A 19,984-nucleotide genomic window follows, 5' to 3' on the forward strand; every position below is an offset into this window, starting at 1 on the left:
CCTACTGCATTTATGTTTTTGTTTGTTTGTTTTAGAAATAAAATATTTATGTTTTAGAAATAATGTTCTTTGTAATTCCAAGTGTCATTTTAGTAATCCTTGTTGTAACAAATGATTTTATGGTACGTTTCCATAAATACCATTTATACGCTGCATAAATGAGATAAATGGCTTCTTTTTCATTTTAATTGTCTATCATTAGTTTCATTTCATTTTAGATAAATTGTTTATTTTACACTTTAACTGTTTCTCATTAGTTAATTTATAGAATACCTAGTTATTTCATAGAATAACTAGTTAAAGTGTCAAATGAATAACATATTACACACTTTAACGGACACGATCAGTTAGTTCATGGAATAACTAGGTATTCTATGAAATAACTGCATTATATACCTTAACGGTAACATATATACTAAACCAACGAGATAAAATCATTTACATATTTCACTAAATTTTTTTCCCCACCCTTTAATGAAACAAAGCTTCAGAATTTATGAAAAATAAGTATATCGAATAAATACTCAAGCCCTCCCGGCGAATTTAACTTGTCTCGATATCACTGTCGTAACAGATGCAATTTAAAGTGTAATAGCACAATGGAGACTTCTGTTTAATAATGTTTTCTTTCTAAGTCAAAGATCATACATCAGAGCGAAAAATTAAACTTTGGTGCGAATTTAGCATTTTTACTGTCATTCTTGGCGAGTTATTTGGCGATTAATCCCTGTCATGCGGTTAATAGTATCCAAAAATCGAATTTGAATTTTAGACACGCTCTTCACAACCGATCGGAATAAAAATCTGACACAAAACTACACTTGTAGTCCCAAAAATGATGTACCGAATTCGGTATATTTGACTCATTGCGTTTTTCAGTTATCGCGTTTATATGTTTTTGAAAGTAAAGACCGACAGACGGTCAATCTCTTGTCAAATTTGACTCAAAACTTGATAAGTATCTATATACATGTCAATTGTGTGCACATTGATTTTCACCTATTTAGCTTTCTTTGTTCTGTCGTTATAGTGTTAAATTAAATTCGAATAGCCGGACAGACTTCCTCTGAGCGGACTGTGCACAAAATTTGATAAAAATCCTGTATATCCAATCTCATCCGTTTATATCAAAGCGTTTTTTTTTTTTTTTTTTAGATATATTTGTCACAGACAGACGGACATCTTTGAAAAATGTATTTTTCGAAGCCAGGGTGATCTAAAACGTGGAGATTCGTCAAAATCTCGCGTTCGATTTTTCTCACGTTTACTGTTCTTTCTCGATACTACATATATGAGAAAGTAAAAAGATATTGGCTTCTTTCTTGCATTTTCAATTCACTGAAATCATTGTGGCCTGCTGACATTAAATAACTCGCCAAGATTATTACAACCGGGATACCCTCTGGCAAATAAGATATCCAATTTCTTTTGACTGACAAAAAAAAAAAAAAAAAAAAAAAAAAATCAATTTCTACGCCAAACTATGCAAATAACCATCTGGACTTAGCAGGAAAACGCAACACAGAAGAATCCACCATAAAATGAGCGACAACAAAGAAAAGAACTATACCTTACCGCGAGCCTGTTCTCGAAATCGTTGCTCAGCCTTCTGAGGGAGATGCCGATTTCTCTGAGATAGTCATGGTCAAGGGGTATGCTGACGGATTGGGATCGAGCTCTCCTGGAGGACGATTCCGAGGGCAGCGCCAAGTGTTCGGGAGAGTCCACTCTCAATTCCTCCGGCTCTGCCATGGTTCCTGTGGAGAAAAAACAACCAAAGATAAGTTAAACAAGAATAAGGATTAACAATTAAGGATAAGATATTAACACACTGCGTGCGAGTCACGAGAAATCTCGTTTCAGATCACGAGAAATCTCGTTTCCATGTTTCTTCGGCTATATCGATGCATAACCAACCAGAAGGCAAATATTTAATACATTTAGGACTTGGAAAGAAATCTGTAAGGCATACGCCTGGGACAGCACGTTTTGTGCGTTCTAAAATCATCACAACTTTGTTATATATGAAGCAATAACAGACGAGACACGCAACACGAGAAAACTCGTGAGCGGTCCTTAATGTCTTAAAAGAAGATACTGCTGCAAATCGTACCGAACAACATTGCACAAGGGAATATACTTGACCAAATATCACATTCTAAAGAATTATTCAAGTATAAAATAAATAGTTAAAATGTAAAAAAAAAAAAATCTTGTATAATAAATACATGCATAAAATATATAGTAATATTTAAGAACATTACTATATATTTTATGCATGTATTTATCATATAAAATTACTACTCAGGGCTTATTACTCAATAAGAAGTCAGAAAATACATATTATAACAGTGAGCGTTGGTATAAAAACTTTGCCTTCTGGTATTGGTTGTCAAAGAAATGAATTCATAGAGCTGAGGCTTATCTGGCTTCTTTGTTATCCGGCCTGTTCTTCCGCCACATAAGGTCGGATACTTGGGAGTGTACTGTATTACGTATCAGATAATAATTTCATACAATAAAGACAAAAGTACAAGACCATGTACAAAAAGTAGTAGACCGTAAACAAGACCATGTACTAGATGGAAAAGTAATTCGGTTTATATTTGAGTGCAATTTATTGAGTTGCAATAAAAACCTTGTTTTAAGCAATGCTGATTCGATTTTAATTGGGAGAAAAAGTAAAAAAGAATTTTCATTTGTAACAAAATTATTCGAGAATATTTTGAATCGTTGATTTTTTCCCCCCTCTACAAAGAGATTCTTTTATTACCAAGAAAAAAAAATCGCTGAATAATTATTGACATAAGTTTGAGTGACAGCTGAAAGACACTACATTTTCAGTCACTTCATTGTATTCTACTTTTGAACCATTCTCCTTAGTGATGGAAGACTAACTTTTAGCAATCGAAAAAGTAATTCGATGCAGAATTATTCAGTTAATACAAGGGCTTGTTCATTGCTTCAAAATATATATATATATATATATAAGTTGAATTTCCATTGAAAAATTAATCTACGTTTTTTTACCATTCTGCAAGTATTTTTTAAAAATCAAAATTAAATTAGAATCACCGTTCGAGTGCAACGGGTTAAAAACAGAAGCAATATATATGTATAATAAGACACTAATAGTAAGAAGAAAAAAAAAAAAAAGTAAAATTCAGTTTTATACTGGCAACACAAACCATCGAATTTAATTTTCCTCCTTAATCTTTTTAACCCCATTTTAAATTTCATTTTATTCACAACAAATAACTTGACATCAGAACATTCATAATCGACCTTCGATAAAAGAATTATAGGAAAACAACAACAACGAAAAAAAAAAAAAAAAAAAAAGGCCGCTGCATTTATTTCATCCAATAGTATTCCGCCGTTTAAGATATCATATATCACACATCTTCATATTCACTTCCTTATTTGATTCCGTAGATTAATTTAAGTGTCGACAGCTGATTCGACAACAACAGCAGCAGCACGCCTTATTTTGTCTGAACAGCACTGATAACGCGCGTGCCCTGTTCCAAGTTCCGAATAAATATTTAAATTAAGTGTTGATTAACGCTGACACGGGCACGCGCCAAGCAGACTGTTTGCGAATGCAGTTTTAAAAGCAAACGATTTCGTAATGGCATAGAGTAACCCTGAAAAACTAAGCTCTGTAATAACACGATGCTTGATATAAACAGTTGTTCTTGACATCGTGGCTTGGAAAACACAATTAATCTACTACTAGAATAAACAACACGAAGCTTCTTTTTTTAAATTTTATATTCTTAAAATTGAAATTGCGCCAAATGTTTTTACTGCATAATGCGTTGATCGTAATTTTTAAGTACTAAGTTTTATATTGTAAATGTTCGATAATTAAAAAATGACAGCTAAAGAATACTTTTTGAATGACGAATCGGATTAAAATGTATTGATTTTCAACCAATAATTTTATTTAGTTAAATTTAATTCATTCCATTACAATTTTTTTAAAGATTTTTTTCCTTTCTGAAAAATTACTTTCTAGCAATATAAAAATGTTTATTAGAATAATAATGAAATCTGATATACTAAATTGCAATGTTAAAGAACATTACAATAATTAGAATGAATTAAATTGAAATAAAATAAAATCCCCCCCCTTTTTTGAAAAATCTAGCATTATATAAAATTTTTATTACAATAATAATGAAATCTTATATGCTAAATTACAATGTTAACGAACATTACATTAATGACAATATTTTTAAATGACGAATCAGATTAAAATTGCATTAATTGCCAACCCATAATTTTATTCACTTACAATTCCAAAAGATTTTTCTGGAGATTTTTCCTTTTTTGAGAAATTGTTTTCTAACAATATGTAAAATTTTTAGTGTATTAATGAATGAACGAAAATGTATTAATTAATATGTAATTAAAATGTATTAATTTTCAACCAATAATTTTATTTAATTAAATTTAATTCATTGCAATATGATTTTTTTTGAGATTTATCCTTTTTTTATTGAAATAATGAAATCTTATATATTAAATTATAATATGCATTACATCATAACAATAATAAATCATTGTAATAATTTTTTTATACATTTCTTTAAAATTTTGAATTTACATTCGATATTGATATCGAGAAAACTGCCGGATGTTTTCATTTTGTTCTTACGTTTGTGTAGTGTAAAGTTTAGAAAGTAAAGCACTAACCCCAAATGTTATTTCATAACCAAATACAAGTATGCTTCAAACCCTCAAGTACTGCTAAGAAATTAAATAATTAAATGCATGGAATTTATAAAAAAGCATCGCAAGCAAATTGTCACGGCACTAAAATATACGCTACAGTCAACTGCTATGAAAAATCATCCTATTCATAAAGATCTAACATTAATTCATACTATCCGAAAAATAATACTCTCTAAAAGAGAGGCGACTGACTGGTGGTGAAATATATAAAGACAATATAAATAATAAATACACAAAAAAAAAGCAGCGAACATGAAAAGGTGGGAGGATGGCCATTAAAAATGGGACCGGGTGATCTAGTCTTTTGTGAATGGGCGCAATTAATAACGTGGCATCGCCCATAATGATCGCCATGCGCCAAAATTAATGCAGCGTGACTCGCCTTTTATTTCGGGCTTCGCTATAAAGGGTTACAAGAAAGCGTCGCCAATGGGTTTCGCAAATTGGCGATGGATCTTGAGACAATGCCAACAGGGGGAGGGGGGGATTAGTGTCATTTGTCTTTGTGGAAAGTTTGGTGTTTTGTTTCTGGTTGATTTTGAAACGCAATCAGTCAAGTTTCAAATTAAAACATTTTAATGATGCATGTATTTATATAGTCACATCAGCTCTCAAAATGAATGTGTGGAAATGTGTAATTATAGCATGTGTCGCCAAATGTTGCGTGTCGCTATCGTTTGCAATTGACACAAAAATTTCAAATATTTTCATGTTTAAAGCATTGATATAAATGCGAAGATGCATTATTTTTACTGATTTATGTTTTAAATTCTTATGCATCGTTCTGGCTATAATGGTGCCCCTTTTCACAAGTGGACATTTCTAAAGACGAGATGATATTTTTAATAGTTAAAAGAAAGATTTATAGTTATATTTCTCTTGACGAACTTAAGAGTTAATTTAGCTGAATTAAAAACGGACAGAATAATAAGGAAATGACACAGCATTTGATTCGTATTCAACTAAGAAAATATAAGGACGAAATATGAATAAATTGATGGCAAAATAAAACTACTAAAATTCAAGCTAAAAGTTACAACGTATTACTTTCTAAATTCGTGCGCCTCAAGATATTACAAATTGAAGAATAAGCAATATTTAATAAATAAAATATGAGAAAACGAAATTTCAATCCTGTCATTGTTCTAGTTAAAGGCTGGCTAAAACATACTACCGTAGGTAGCATCTCTGGTATATTTCGAAAATATGGGAAAAGCAACACTGCTAACGAAATTCACATTTATAAATGTTTCCTAAGATCCTATTAAATTATATAATAGACTCGACAAACAAAAAATACACCCGTTCATACATAACGCATTAAAAATCTATTCATAATGTTTAGTCTTTAAGTACAATAAATAATAACGGATTATCCTAACACTATAAATTCGTTCACGTATCAAGTACTGATTTTTGCCGGCGATAAAGTCGCCAATATGGTAAACCGGCGACCCAGTCAAAGATATCTTTGAACTGCTGTCGTAAAGGCGCGGGGTGGCATCGTGTTGATGGGCTGAGTATAATAACTCGGTGAATGTCGTACTACAGACGGGGGTGCTTTTTATATTTATTCCGGGGGCATCAATTTCGCACTGACCGGCTCCCAAGGATGCGTCGAAAGAGAACATTATTTTTTATTCTGCGTCGTAGGGTTAGTGCCCGCGATGGGCGATAAAAGTGGTCATAAGGTCAGGATGGTTTGTGCCACGAAGTTTTCGAATGGATTATACGAGTATGAAATAATGATTTGATGGCATATATCTGTTGCTTGATGATTTAATTTAGAATTCATATAGTTCGCTATACTTGTTAACGCGGTTTGACTCCGGATCTTTAAATTTTGATGCAAAAACTCATCAGATGAAAATGAAATAGTAAATTTATCTTACATTCATTAAAATTTTACGGAAATCAATAAATATCAACACGAAAAAAAATTATTCCAATATTTGAAATTAACTTGATTAATGATATATATATTTTTTGCAGGGGAAAAAAGTTCATTAATACACATTTTTCTTCAAAAATGTTTCTTATAGTAATATTAAAATTAAGAAAAAAAAAATATTTTTATAATGTCAATGTATGCCTCAAATCCTATAGGCGGGCAATTCTTGAATATATATAAATTTATTTCGTGTATCTCGAAACCGACTCTAAAGATTAGGTTCAAATATTATATTTAGATAAGGTTTTGCTTTCTAAGTTTATCTATATGGGTGCCTTTTCTGATTTTAGAAAAAAACTTTTTTATTTAAAACTAAAGTAGAGATTAGTTTAGTTTAGTTTAGTTTAGTTATATTAACGTCCCGTTGAAAAGCAACACTAGGGCTATTTTGGGACGGACCTCGTAATTTAGAACCGCGGTCAGATGACGAGGACGACACCTTGGCTGGCACCCCCCTCTCCACGCCACACCACACCAGCGGGAGGACGTTTGGCATGACGAATTTAACGTGCATCAGACCCCCTTACACGACGGTTCTTCGGTGGAATCGGGTCTCGAACCTGAAACGCTATGGCTCACAAGCCGAGACCTTACCACCAGGCCATCGCGGCCTGAAGTAGTGATTAGAGCTTCAGACTTCCGTGCAATTTTCTCATATTCGATCTAGGATTTGCAATTCAATAAGATTTCGCTTATAACCTTAAACGAACAATACGATAGGACTTTATTTACGATTTTACAAAAACGCCGAACTAAGCTCGGTCACCCAAGTACTCTTTGACTAAATGAAAGTATGGTAAAATTATGGGCGAAGTTTAATTTGACACGCAAACATCGACCAATAGCCATTTCATTATCTGCATAATCAAATTTCGGCAATTTCTCCTAAAATAGAAGTCATTTTTGTACAAGACAATCCTCTTAAGAATCTCCATGGAATATTAAAAATATATCAAAGTCATCACTCAATTTCCAATCAAACTAAAATTACAAAAGCCAAAGTTCACAAACAACGATGATCAAAACTATCAATCCTACATAAGTATTACTTAAAAATTTAGAATAACAAAGTCCTTGCATTTTAGTTTTTTAAAATTATTCAATCTTAAAATATCTGTATGCATCTTCTGAATTAAAAATTCTTACCAAGAGCAGAAAACGCTGGGATGGATTGCTTGAAATATTTTCAATAGATTAAATTTCGTTTAAATTCATATAAAACAGAAGAAATGGTTTTTCTTTACTATCTCGATTAATATTTTAAACCAGGAAGTATATGATGAATGTATTTTCAATGTGAAGATACCAATTTTCACTCCGCTGTGTATAAGTGGGTACTTGGACTAATTAGACTTTCTCTTACAATATCTGGAATCAAAATCTGTTAAGCTACATTTCCTAAAAATTTTCAATCAAAACACACGCCAAAATATCGCCAAATATTAACAAAATAGACAACATTTTCAATTCAATTCAATATAGCTCGCATCTCATAACTGTCTCAAAACAGTTGCACTTGATCCCCCTCCCCCATTTTCTTGAAAATGTTACATGGAAATTACATTTTTGCTTTTCAATTTCGAAAAGAGGCCAATATTTCAACACCGGAACGACCACACATCGGGGGAGGTCCACGGAAAAACTATTTCTTTAAAACTTTAAAAATCCCGTATAAAATATCCACAGGCTATTGTTTATGGCTTGGCGCGTGCAAGAATTCCATAACTCTACCCGTTTGTATGTAAAAACTCGACGCCTTTATACTCCTTATGAATTTTCTAACAGATCCCCAAAAACACCAGTGGGGTTCTTTATATATGGGTATATACATACATATGCAGGCTCTATTTACGCGAAAGGCCATTTTTGATATAGAAGCAACAGATCAGAAACGAAGTTTTATGGGCAGGCAGAATCAGTGGGACCCCCCAAACAAAGTGCTACACAGCAAGTCGGAACCCGTTTTTATAACCGAAGCTCTTGAATTTTGTGGCACGAGTGTATATAAGTTTGAGCGATCGTAAAAAATGGTTCGGGTTTTTATGGAATCCCTGCCTTATGTTCGGTGGAAGGGCCAGATCTGGCACAAGCGCGCGGGAACTGTGACCGTGCTCGTAAAAAAATCGGGAGGGGGTTAGCAGTGGAAGTTTTCGGCCGGCAGAAAATAGACTTGTGGAATGGCAGGGTCATATAGAAAATTTGACACTTCTCGAATCCAATAAATGTCCAGGTCAAACATAAAGCAGGTTCAGGTTTTGTTGATGGATGGTGTGATAACTCGAATTCCGCTTCATTTTTATTTATTTCAAAGGCAGAAATCGAAAGTCGTATATTAAGGGATGATAACAGAAACATTTATTGAACTCAAGTCACGGAATCTTTCAAGATAGCGTATCAAATTATATAAACAGTCAATTTGATAGTATCTCCGTTTGTTCAAATATTAACGACTTGCCGCCCACTGTCTTTCTTAAATGAAAAACACCAAATAGAATAGAATTTTTATACCGATAGAATTTCTTTCAGATAATAAGTTTATGACTAGTAACACCAACTAAAGCATGCTAGCTGAACAATCAATCGATATCTCAGTTTGTGCGTTTCTTTATCGATAGCTCTAATATTTCATATTAACAAAGCTTATCAGTATGAATAATTTAATTTCAACTTTATTTTGTTTAAGAATGTTAATAATTGTTTATAGTAATCATCCTTGTATTCATCAGTAACTCTGATATATACCATTTTTACCAAGATGACTAATTTGTAATCAGATTTATTTTGTTAAAGGAAAATAAAAGCCCCCTTACGTTGACGATTAATTTCTCAAAAACGAAATTTCACTATTCAAATTTCCCTAATTTCGATTAAAACGCCAATTACTAACAAACAGATAGAATTAATAATAAGTTACAAAAAGATTTCCTATTTAAAATTTATTCTTAAAGCAGCTTTACTATAAGCTATACTATCTTCCACTTTCGCAAAACGATTTATTTAACTTTAATGAGCTTTACGTATTTTTTAGGATATCTACTCCTTTTTATTTAACCCTTTCTAGGCCATGGGAAGTAGGCTTCCCACCAAATTCATCCATCTTTGTGTGAAGTTATGCAGGTTGTCATAAGTTCTGACAAAATTTTCAATAACACAGAAGCTTAGAATCTTCAATTTCTTATCTCACACAAAATGTTATCTAGATTTGTAACTGAATTATTAATTAACCAAATTAATTTAAATTAAATTTATCTAATACGCTGAATAAATCCCTTTTCTTAAGACAATCTCAATCTAAAAATATTTTAATATACTACGATTAGAAAAAAAAATTGCCTTTTAAAAGGTTAATGAAAGATGCAACACATTTACAATTTAAACATAAACAAACTAATTAACTAATTTTTAATTATAGTAGTAATGGAACTTCACAATGAGCAGCTAAACCATGTTCAGCACTTAATTATCGAAAAATTCGCAGCTTTCCATACGATTTTTTAATAATCTTGTATGCAAAAATTTGTAAACATTAATAAATATCCTATATAATTTGGATATATATACTTTTAGAAGCAGCAAATCATAGTAAAAATATCAAAACGAACTCAAATAAAACATGGACTATTAGACTAACTGCGAAGGTTAAATTCAATAATTCTCAACAGTCCATTCCATTGAACCCCCTTTTCTACATCAAATAAATCCCAACAGCATAAATTCTATAACATACCTTCTCCAGGAATTGTTGCACTTCGAGTTTTAATTTGCAACCCCATCACGACCACAAGTTCGATAACAAATGAATGCGGAAACTCCAAGGCGGTCTTAAAGTCAACAAAGCACACTCGCTTCACCCCCACAATCTCAATGGACAGTTGGAAAGTATTTTAAAGTGATCCTTAGTGAGCAAACACTGCAGTGCGGTGGTGCCAATAAAAGAATTGCCACACCAACGCATGGTGGTTAGAGACTTCGGTTGTGTACACTTTGGACAAGATGGAAGATATGCAAGCTGAGTAACCGCAAGGCAAACACGGATTGGTAGTATCCGTTGCCACCCCTGCTTGGTAAAGTTAATGAATCTTTTCATTATCGGACGTTTAGAGGTCTGATGTGGTGGTCTTTGAAAACGTTTCCGTGTTTTGGTCTTTAAGCCCAAAGCGGTTTCCTTTTGTGTGAGATAAATATAGACGCAGGTTGTTACGGAATGTGATTTGTTGCCAAATAAATCGCCAGCGTCGCGCAGAGAAATAGGATATTAGCATTTAATTAGCTGGAAATACGAATTTTTGATCGGTTGTTATTTTAACCAGAATGATTCAAGTGCGATAGGAATGATTTTGGTAACTAAATGAAAAATTATGGAATATTTCATGCTCAAAATTATACCTAACAGATTTTGAATTTGTCAGATAAGCCTTAATTAACCTCTAGCATTCAAAATTATACCAACGATCAGCAAAGCTTTATAGCATCTAATTAATTTTTAGATTATACAAAGGTTTATGATTACAATGATGTTTGGTAAGAACAATTTAAACAAGAATTTGCAATTGTAAATTTTTCAAATTCATATCAAGTTTAGTTTACACAATTCATAAATTTGTAGGTTTCAAATATTTTTTAATATTTGATACTTTAAGATTTTCAAAAAGTAAAAAAAAAAAAGTTCTTTAATTAAATTTTATTTAGCGAAAAATATATCTAATTATTATTCAATTAATAAATACTCTACATAATTGATAAATTTCATATTTAATGCAAATATATTTATCATGATCCAAAGATTTGCAAAATAGCGCCTCGCCAAATTACAATGAAACAAATTATATCTTGACAGTATCGAACTGATACTGGAAAACATGATTTTTTGAGCATTACTGACATTAATGACTTAGACACTTAATGCTATTTATACAGCAATAGAAATGCAAAATAAACTGGTATATTCTCGAATCAATTCAAAGGCTTTAAAATGTTTTTATGTATATAAAAGCCAAAATCCATCCATCAATTACAAGACTAAAACTGAAATTACGCCACGTTTTAAATTCCACCCCATTCAAAACTAGCAACAAAAAAAAAAAAACATTCTGGCGAACTTTAAAAGCTTTCATCAATACAAAATTTACATAAAGCACCCAAAACTTTCTTCACCACGAAGCAACATCCTCGGTCAAATCGAGAACCACAACAATACATCAAACCCCCACGCGCAAACAATTGCACCCACTTTAGACGACACGACCACCCTAATGTAAATGGGTTCTCCTGTATCTTCAACCATCCCTGAATGGGTTTACAAAGGCCTGGCATGCAAATCGGCAGGAAAGACATCACTTTAAGGTTAGCGGGCGCATATATCCATCTCTCTATATCATCGCTCGCACACATAGATCTCCGGATAGATTTTAATGGGTTGCCATACGTCACCACTCGCGGGCCCACATAGACCAGGGCAATCTATTACATGCCGTGTTTATTGCAAGGGCTACAGAAATCTGCATACGAATCGAGGCACGATAACAAAGGGTCGTGCAACCGAATATGGGGTTATCAATCATTATTTAAAAGATACTTTGCTATGCTGTGTGGTTATTTATGTGAATGGGAAGTGAAAAGGCAGATTTCTCGACAAATACCATCTTCGGCAAATTCCAGCGGGGTGGGTTTTAAAGGGTAGAGTTGGGAGGGTCTGAACGGTGGTCTTAAAATCAATTTTTAAGGCATGCGATGGTATAAGATCAAAATGCAGAAGAAAAAAAAAATGCTGTTAAAACGACATTCGATAGAGGAAAGTGGAAACTCCTTAAGATTTCATTAAATAACTGAGAAGCTTAATACTTTCTTTAATTGATTACTTGCAATGGTTATCTGTAGAACTTAAGACCACTATTAATAAATGCAATGCTCAAAATTAAATTTTTTCAATAGTTTGATATCAAAAAATTGTTAAAAAGTATAAGAAGTCATGCAATGGAATGATCAAAATGCACGAGAAAAAAAAACTTGCTACTAAAACGACATTCGATGGGGAGAAGTGAAACCCCCTAAATTTCAACAGATTTCATTAAATAAATGAGAAGTTGAAAATTATTTTAATTGATTTTTGATAATGATCATCTGCAGAACTTAGGACCATTGTCACTGACCTCGATGCTCAAAATTTAAATATTTCTATAGTTTGATATCAAAAGTTGCAGAAATGTGAAAGAACAGAAAACAAACAAACAATAGAAATGAATTGACAGAATGAAGATAAAATCGAAAATAAAGGAACATATCGGTACAGGGTATAAAAACGAATTCAGAAATTTTTGAAATGCTTCTATTTTCCCCAAAAACGATTAAACCAATTATAAACTGAAAAATATGATTAAAGAAAAAGTTAAAAACACACACAAAAAAAAGCAATTATCAGTAAAGATTCAAATAAATAAAACTAAGAAATAATTGCTACAAACTTCCAATTACCCAATTTCTATGATATCTAATTTAAATAAAAAACAAAATTAATAATAAAAAATGAATCGAAGACTGCGAAGACAACAAAACAAACAACCAGCACTTACCCGATCCGCACAATAAAATTAATCGAATAAACCATCGTCTGCTCGAAGCGGTGTAGAAACGCGGACACCTCACGATCATGACCAAACGATAAAATCCAGTCTAAACCCTTGATGCGAATAAAAACCCGACTGCTGCATAAACCGTATCAAGATGTAAATGAAGATCAGCAGGAAGTACAGAAAGACATGCCAAAACAAAACCCGGCACCGTTAACCGGAAAAAAGAAAGAACGAAAACGACTACAAAAGACCCTCAGGGTGACTGGTATCCAACCCACCGTAGATCCTCGTCATAAGAAATAAGATGTCAGGTAAAACGATTTTATTAGTCATTGCCAGGAACGAACATGAGTCAACATGTTGTTAACTGTAAATTAAAACATTTGGAATGTCTTTTATATAAAAATGTGTATTGAGCAGATGTAACATGTAACATAAGACGTATCATAAAACACAGACAAGTAGGTTGTTACATGGAATAACTGCCAAAGGCAATGTTTTATAACTGGCAATTAGCAACTAATGTACACAGATGTGTAATTATAGAGTAATCAAATATCATCAGGTGTGTCACAACTTAAAAAAAATCGAATCGAAGATTTTTTTTTCCTGAAGGTAATTGAAGGACATTTTTTATTCAGGGTTGGGACAGTTATTATTTTATTTTAGCAAATTATAACAAGCTTTTTCCAAATTGATGCATCATATGCTTTCTCTCCTTTTTAAAGGTCAAATAAATAATATAATCAACAAAATAATTATGTAATAAAATTTTCGAAACTCGGATATAATTTTTAAATAATTGAAATTTGATTTTCAAGTATAAAATTTAAGAATAATCATATTTAAATAATGTTCCATATGATTTTGAAAAATCATCCATTTTTTTATAAGACTAGAAGTGGTATGCATATTAAAAAAAAGTAATTTAACAAAGATATGAATTTTAATCTTAACACAAATGATTTTTTTTAAATAATTTGTTTGTTTGTTTGATAACTTACATATATTTTACATTTAAAAATGCAATGAAATAGAGAGAATAAAACTTTTTCATTTCAAATAATTTAAGTAAATAAACAAATATAACAAGCATACAGTGTCGGTATTTTTAAAGAAATTATATTTGAATCATTGAACTCAAATTTTTCTAATAATTTCGTAATATTTTCTAATAATTTTCTCTTCTAACCTTTATAAAAAAAAATCTTAATCTTAGTTTTATTATTTCAATACTTAGTTTTTACAAGGGAAAATAAAAAAAGGCAACGACCACGTCTTGGTCCAAATACGTGAGAAAAAAACGTGGCCATACGTAAATTTTGACCACGTACATTCTGCCACATCATCAAGAACAAGAAATACGTAAAGATAACCTAATCTAGTTTCATTTCATTCAAGTTTCGATTTCAAGATGAACCGAAACAAAAATGCATAAAACCCACCACAAAACCAAGTATCTTTCATCCACAATAGATGGCGCTGCATCTTAGGCAAACGGAACTTGCTATCACAAAGTGACAATGCTCTAGATTCAACAGTTGGATCAATTGATGCCTGTTGCAATACTTTCTTCCGCTTTCATTTATTTATTTATTTTTAATAAACATTGACATTCAAATGAACTGTTCCGTCGCTTCCGTAGCGAAATGCGGTTAGTAAAAAGGTCAAAGACAAAATTAACATCAGTAACATAACTTCAGGAAATTATTATTGCAAGTTATTAAGAATTTCGCAACGAATTTGCGATAAATAAAGGTTTCATAAAATGGAAACAATTAAGCGTTAATAAAAACTTAATGAATGGTCGATACAACTTAGGTGTTTTTCAGTAATACGTCGTTTCAGTTGCCAATAGTAAATAATAAGCTAATAAGTAATAACATTTAATCACCTAAGATATATAGAGACATTATGGGATATAATAGTAGATAAGCTTCTTTATTTTATTAATAGCCGCAATATTTATATTTTATGTTTACAAACAATGATGGTTTAAATTATTATTTGTGTAAGAGAAACTGATGAAACTTACTGTTCAACTGCAATTTAACCTTTTCTGAGGCCGTGGGAAGTATGCTTCCCACCAAATTTATCAATCTTTGTATGAAATTATGTTATGTTCATAAGTTCTGACAAATTTTTTTAGTAAGTCAGATGCTTAAGTTCTTTAACTCAGACAAAATGATGTGTCTTGATTTGTTACTTAATTATTAATGAACCAAATTAATGAATGAATCAAATCAAATTTATCTAATAAGCTAAATGAATCCCTTTTCTTATTCTAATTTCAAGCCTAAAAACATTTTAACATAATATGACTAGAAAAAAATGGCCCTTTAAAGGGTTAAAACTTAATTATTTATGGAGGGTTTTGTTTTTTATAAACAGGTAAAAAATGGTTGATTTAGATTTCAAACACTTATTTTGTATGTTTATTTGTTTAACAAGATTTTTTTTCATTTCAAACAAAGGGAAAAATATTTATGTTATGCAAAATATAATTATGATAAATTGGTATTAACCGAAATACAGTAATTCAATCTCACTTCCAATATATTCATATATATCGAATATTATTGGAAAATAAATTAATATTCCGAAGCTAGAGTAATTTTTTATTATTGTCACTTATGTTTTTAGATACATATTTACAATCAATTTTAGTTTCATTTTATTCTTTTTTTGCTTTTTCGCAGTTTCCGTTTTGACTACATGGTCATGACGTGAGTTTATAATCATAAAATGCATAAGTTATTTTTTTAATAGCACCATGAATTCGCTTAAAAATTCTTTAAAATAAATAAAAAAGAAAATACAGAACGTCCATTTCTATTTTTATTTTACTTATGTGCTTAATATAATATGAACAATAATAATTTGTATATGCCCTATGAAATACAATGCAGCTCTTTAAAACTTAGAGCTACCGTACACGTGTACACAATAAAATCTTACCACCAGACAATGACCAAACAGAAAATTTAAATATTGCAGAATTTTCCCACAAAACGAATCGGCAGATTAACAATAACCTATCACTAAGCTAAAGCGGTTAGCCTTAGGCTAGAAACTTAACCCCACAATCCGGATTATCAAGCATTAACAAAAAGACCACTGGCCTTATTTTTGGGCACTTTGACACAACCAAAACCACCCATCTTCCTAATCATGCGTTTATCCGTCAAATTCCACTTTCGACGAAATTAAAACTGCCTTTGGCACATCGAAATCCTCCAGTTGCCCAAACCCAATCGCAGGGGACACGTGTACTTGTGTCAGACGATATCCTGGGGTGGGTTTATAGCCCGCAGGGGTTATTTTTAGATGCGCAACACCCCGGGAAGGAAAACGTGCTCCGGATTATTAAAGGTGATAGTGATCTGCAACATTTGCATACGTTAATCACCAAGATGCGAGCGAGTGTTTATGGGGTTTTTGGCTCTGAATGGTAAAAAAAGGCAGTGTTCGATCAAGCATAACGGCCAATGAAATGAGGGAGCTGTTCTGCCTGGAAATGCCGGGATGCCAATTAGGTAAAAAAATAGATTTGTATACACCTGCTGATAGTATCGGTTTGGATCCGTATCATTAGGAATGGCTGGAGGCAGAACTGTGATCATTTAGTCTACTAGATGAGTGATTGTATTATTAAATTCATTTGCAGTAGCTGTTGGAAAATGAATGTGGTTTAATGATGTTTCGGTTTTGACAATTGAGGAGGATGGATTGTTCCGTGATCGTGACGAAATTTGCATAAAAATTCAGAGGGATATGAAACAAATTTTGTTTTTTCAAAAAAAAAAAAAAAAAAAAATCACGGTATTAAAAAGATAGATAAAAACATAAAGATGTACAAAAAGAAAAAAAATTAAAGGAAACCCCTTCATTTAATGAAATTAGTGCCGAAAAATACAAAAATAATTTTTTTTATTAAAATTCTTAAAATTGGAAGTTATTGGAATAATCTAAAGGCATGCAAGCTTTTTTTTTTGCAAAAATATCACTTTTTACTATGTGGTACAGAGAAAGTAAAGTAAGCGTCAAAAAAATAAAGGAAACCCCTTCATTTAATGAAATTAGTGCCGAAAAATACAAAAATAAATCTTTTCTATTAAAATTCTTAAAATTGGAAGTTTTTGGAATAATCTGAAGGCATGCAAGCCTTTTTTGCAAAAATATCACTTTTCACTACGTGGTACAAAGAAAGTAAAGTAATCGTCAAAAATATTCCAATTCGAGATTTCGACGAATCACCACTTTTCAGACCTCCTTCAGTTCGAAAAACACATTTTTAGAAATTATCCGTCTGTCTGTCTATTTATCTGTGACAAAGATAATTAAAAAAATGCTTTGAGTTAGACAGATAAATTTGGTATACGGTTAATACGCCAAATTTTTATATTTTTATCAAATGTTGAGTAAAATCTGTTCCAAGGAAGTCCGGTTGTTCGAATATAAGATAGCACGGTGACAATAAAACGAAGAGAGCTAGATAGATAAAATTTGGTGCACAGATTTAGCATTTATACTGTAGACACCTGTCAAATTTTGAACTAAATCCAAAACCGGGTTGACTGTCTATCGGTCTGTAATTTCAGAAACATGTAAATACGATATTTCAAAATCTAAATATATTGAATTTGGTATTGTGACTACAAGTACAGTTTTGTGTCAAGCTTTTGTTTCAATCGGTTGCGAAAAATGTATCAAAAGCACAAATACGATTTTTGGATACCATTAACTAGGGATTAACTAACTCGCCAAAAATGACACAACAGATTCGGTAAAAATGCGAAATTCACGTCACAGGTGAGTATTTCTTAACTATTGTATGCCAAGGCCATTCAAAGTATTTAAACTGGGAACTCTGGAAAATTTAGTTATTAGTAAGAAAATCAATTAAAATAGCTAAAAATATAAACACTCATAAACAGTGCAGTGCTCTGCTGCTGCAAAATAAGAAATCAAAATCTACTAGAACGAAGGAAAAAAACATCTTCATAGAAAACAAATTTCAATATCAAATACCAATTTGACATAATCCTTTTCAGGCCGCGGTGGCATGGTGGTAAGGTCTCGGCTTCGGAACCGGAGGGTTTCAGGTTCGAGACCCGATTCCACCGAAGAACCGTCGTGTAAGGGGGTCTGTTGCACGTTAATCAAACGTCCTCCCGCTAGTGTGGTGTGGAGAGGGGGGTGCCAGCTCAGGTATCGTTCTCGTCATCTGACCGCGGTTCAAAATGACGAGGTCCGTCCCAAAATAGCCCTAGTGTTGCTTCAAACGGGACGTTAATACAACTAAACTAAACCATAATCCTTTCACTTACTAAGAAAATCAAAAGAATACACACTCCAGACATACACCGCCCCTTAAGATATATCTCTTAATTTCTTCATAATCGTCACCGCAAAAAACATTAAGATTGAAAGAGCGCGCGATAAAAACAACAAAACCTGGCTCATCCTTTTCAAGGCAAATGGAAATGAAGCGTGCCATGTGCGTTTGGCACGACGCCAAGCACAACGCAACAGAGGGGAAAACTTTCTTGGCATTTTAAATTAAGTTTTTTCACTGCGGCGTTGGTTTTCATTACATACTGAATTGAATTCGTCAGTGTTTTTCCTTTTCTCTGTACATATAAATAAATAATTTAATGATGTAATCGTTAATGGAATAATACTAAAGAAACAGATAGCAGAGTTCTTTAAGGGTCACGGAGTAATGTTATTAAATATTTGTGCGGTTTGGATATGCTTGAACGATTATGCTTTATATTATGCATTTCTATTTACTCTCTTGATGTGACAATTATTATAGAAAGCGTAAGGCTTTGGGACTGACTGCCCAAATAGGCAGTTTTTAGGTTTGGTTTGGTTATATTAACGTCCCGTTTGAAGCAACACAAGGGCTATAGGCAGTTTTTAGAAAATTAAACCTATGCGAAAGATTTGTATAAATTAACTTAAATTTACTTATTAAAAAAACTCGATGTAAATTTTTCAAGTATATCAAATTTTAATTATAACGGGGGAAGTGGGCGAAATTATAGGCATTAACCCCTTAACTGTTTCGCCCGTATGCCGTACGTGAATCGATTTATCGAATTTTGATAGTTGTAAGCAAAAAATAAACCATTCATAACGATTATAATTCAATATAAAAATTACTTCGAATACATGGATAAGTGAAATATTCAATGTATTTCCATTTGAATCAAAATAAGAAAATATTCCCAAAATAGAAGGTGTCATCTTATTAGATAGTAAAGAAAATAAAACACTTAAGTGGTTAAAAAAAATTCCATTATTAAAATAATCGTTATAAATTCAAATTCACTGCCTATTTCTAAATAGCTTTCACATTGCTTTACATGCAGGATGCAATTATAGCTGAATTTAATTGAAAAAACAAAAATGCATCCGATTTACAAAAAAAATATAGAGAGTTTTTTTTTTTTTTTTTTTTTTGAAGTAAAAGGGAACAAATACACTATTAACACCATTTTTTTTTTCTGGGCACACGGCATATATTATTTGTTACCGTGTTTCTTATTTGAGAAAAATCTTGTTTGCACTGATTACATTAAAAACTAATAAGAAAGACAGTCAGTAGTCTAAGGATACATGCAATAAAATAATTTCTGTATTGTGAACCGTCTTGGTTAGGATGAGACATATACTAGTATATTGATACAGTGAGTCTCACAGTAAATATATATCT

The 19,984-nt window shown here is 32.0% G+C and overlaps 1 protein-coding gene across 1 annotated transcript in view; it reads right to left on the reverse strand.

The window, feature by feature from the left end:
* LOC129957400 (uncharacterized) overlaps positions 1-19,984 on the reverse strand; it is a 94,837-nt gene that overhangs the window by 15,696 nt on the left and 59,157 nt on the right. The window contains exon 3 of the mRNA XM_056069701.1: positions 1,576-1,757. Within this exon, the coding sequence (XP_055925676.1) occupies positions 1,576-1,757 (182 nt within the window). The remainder of the gene's footprint in view (positions 1-1,575; positions 1,758-19,984) is intronic.

The sequence above is a fragment of the Argiope bruennichi genome, chromosome 11 (genome assembly GCF_947563725.1).
Source record: "Argiope bruennichi chromosome 11, qqArgBrue1.1, whole genome shotgun sequence".
NCBI classification, from domain to species: Eukaryota; Metazoa; Arthropoda; class Arachnida; order Araneae; family Araneidae; genus Argiope; species Argiope bruennichi.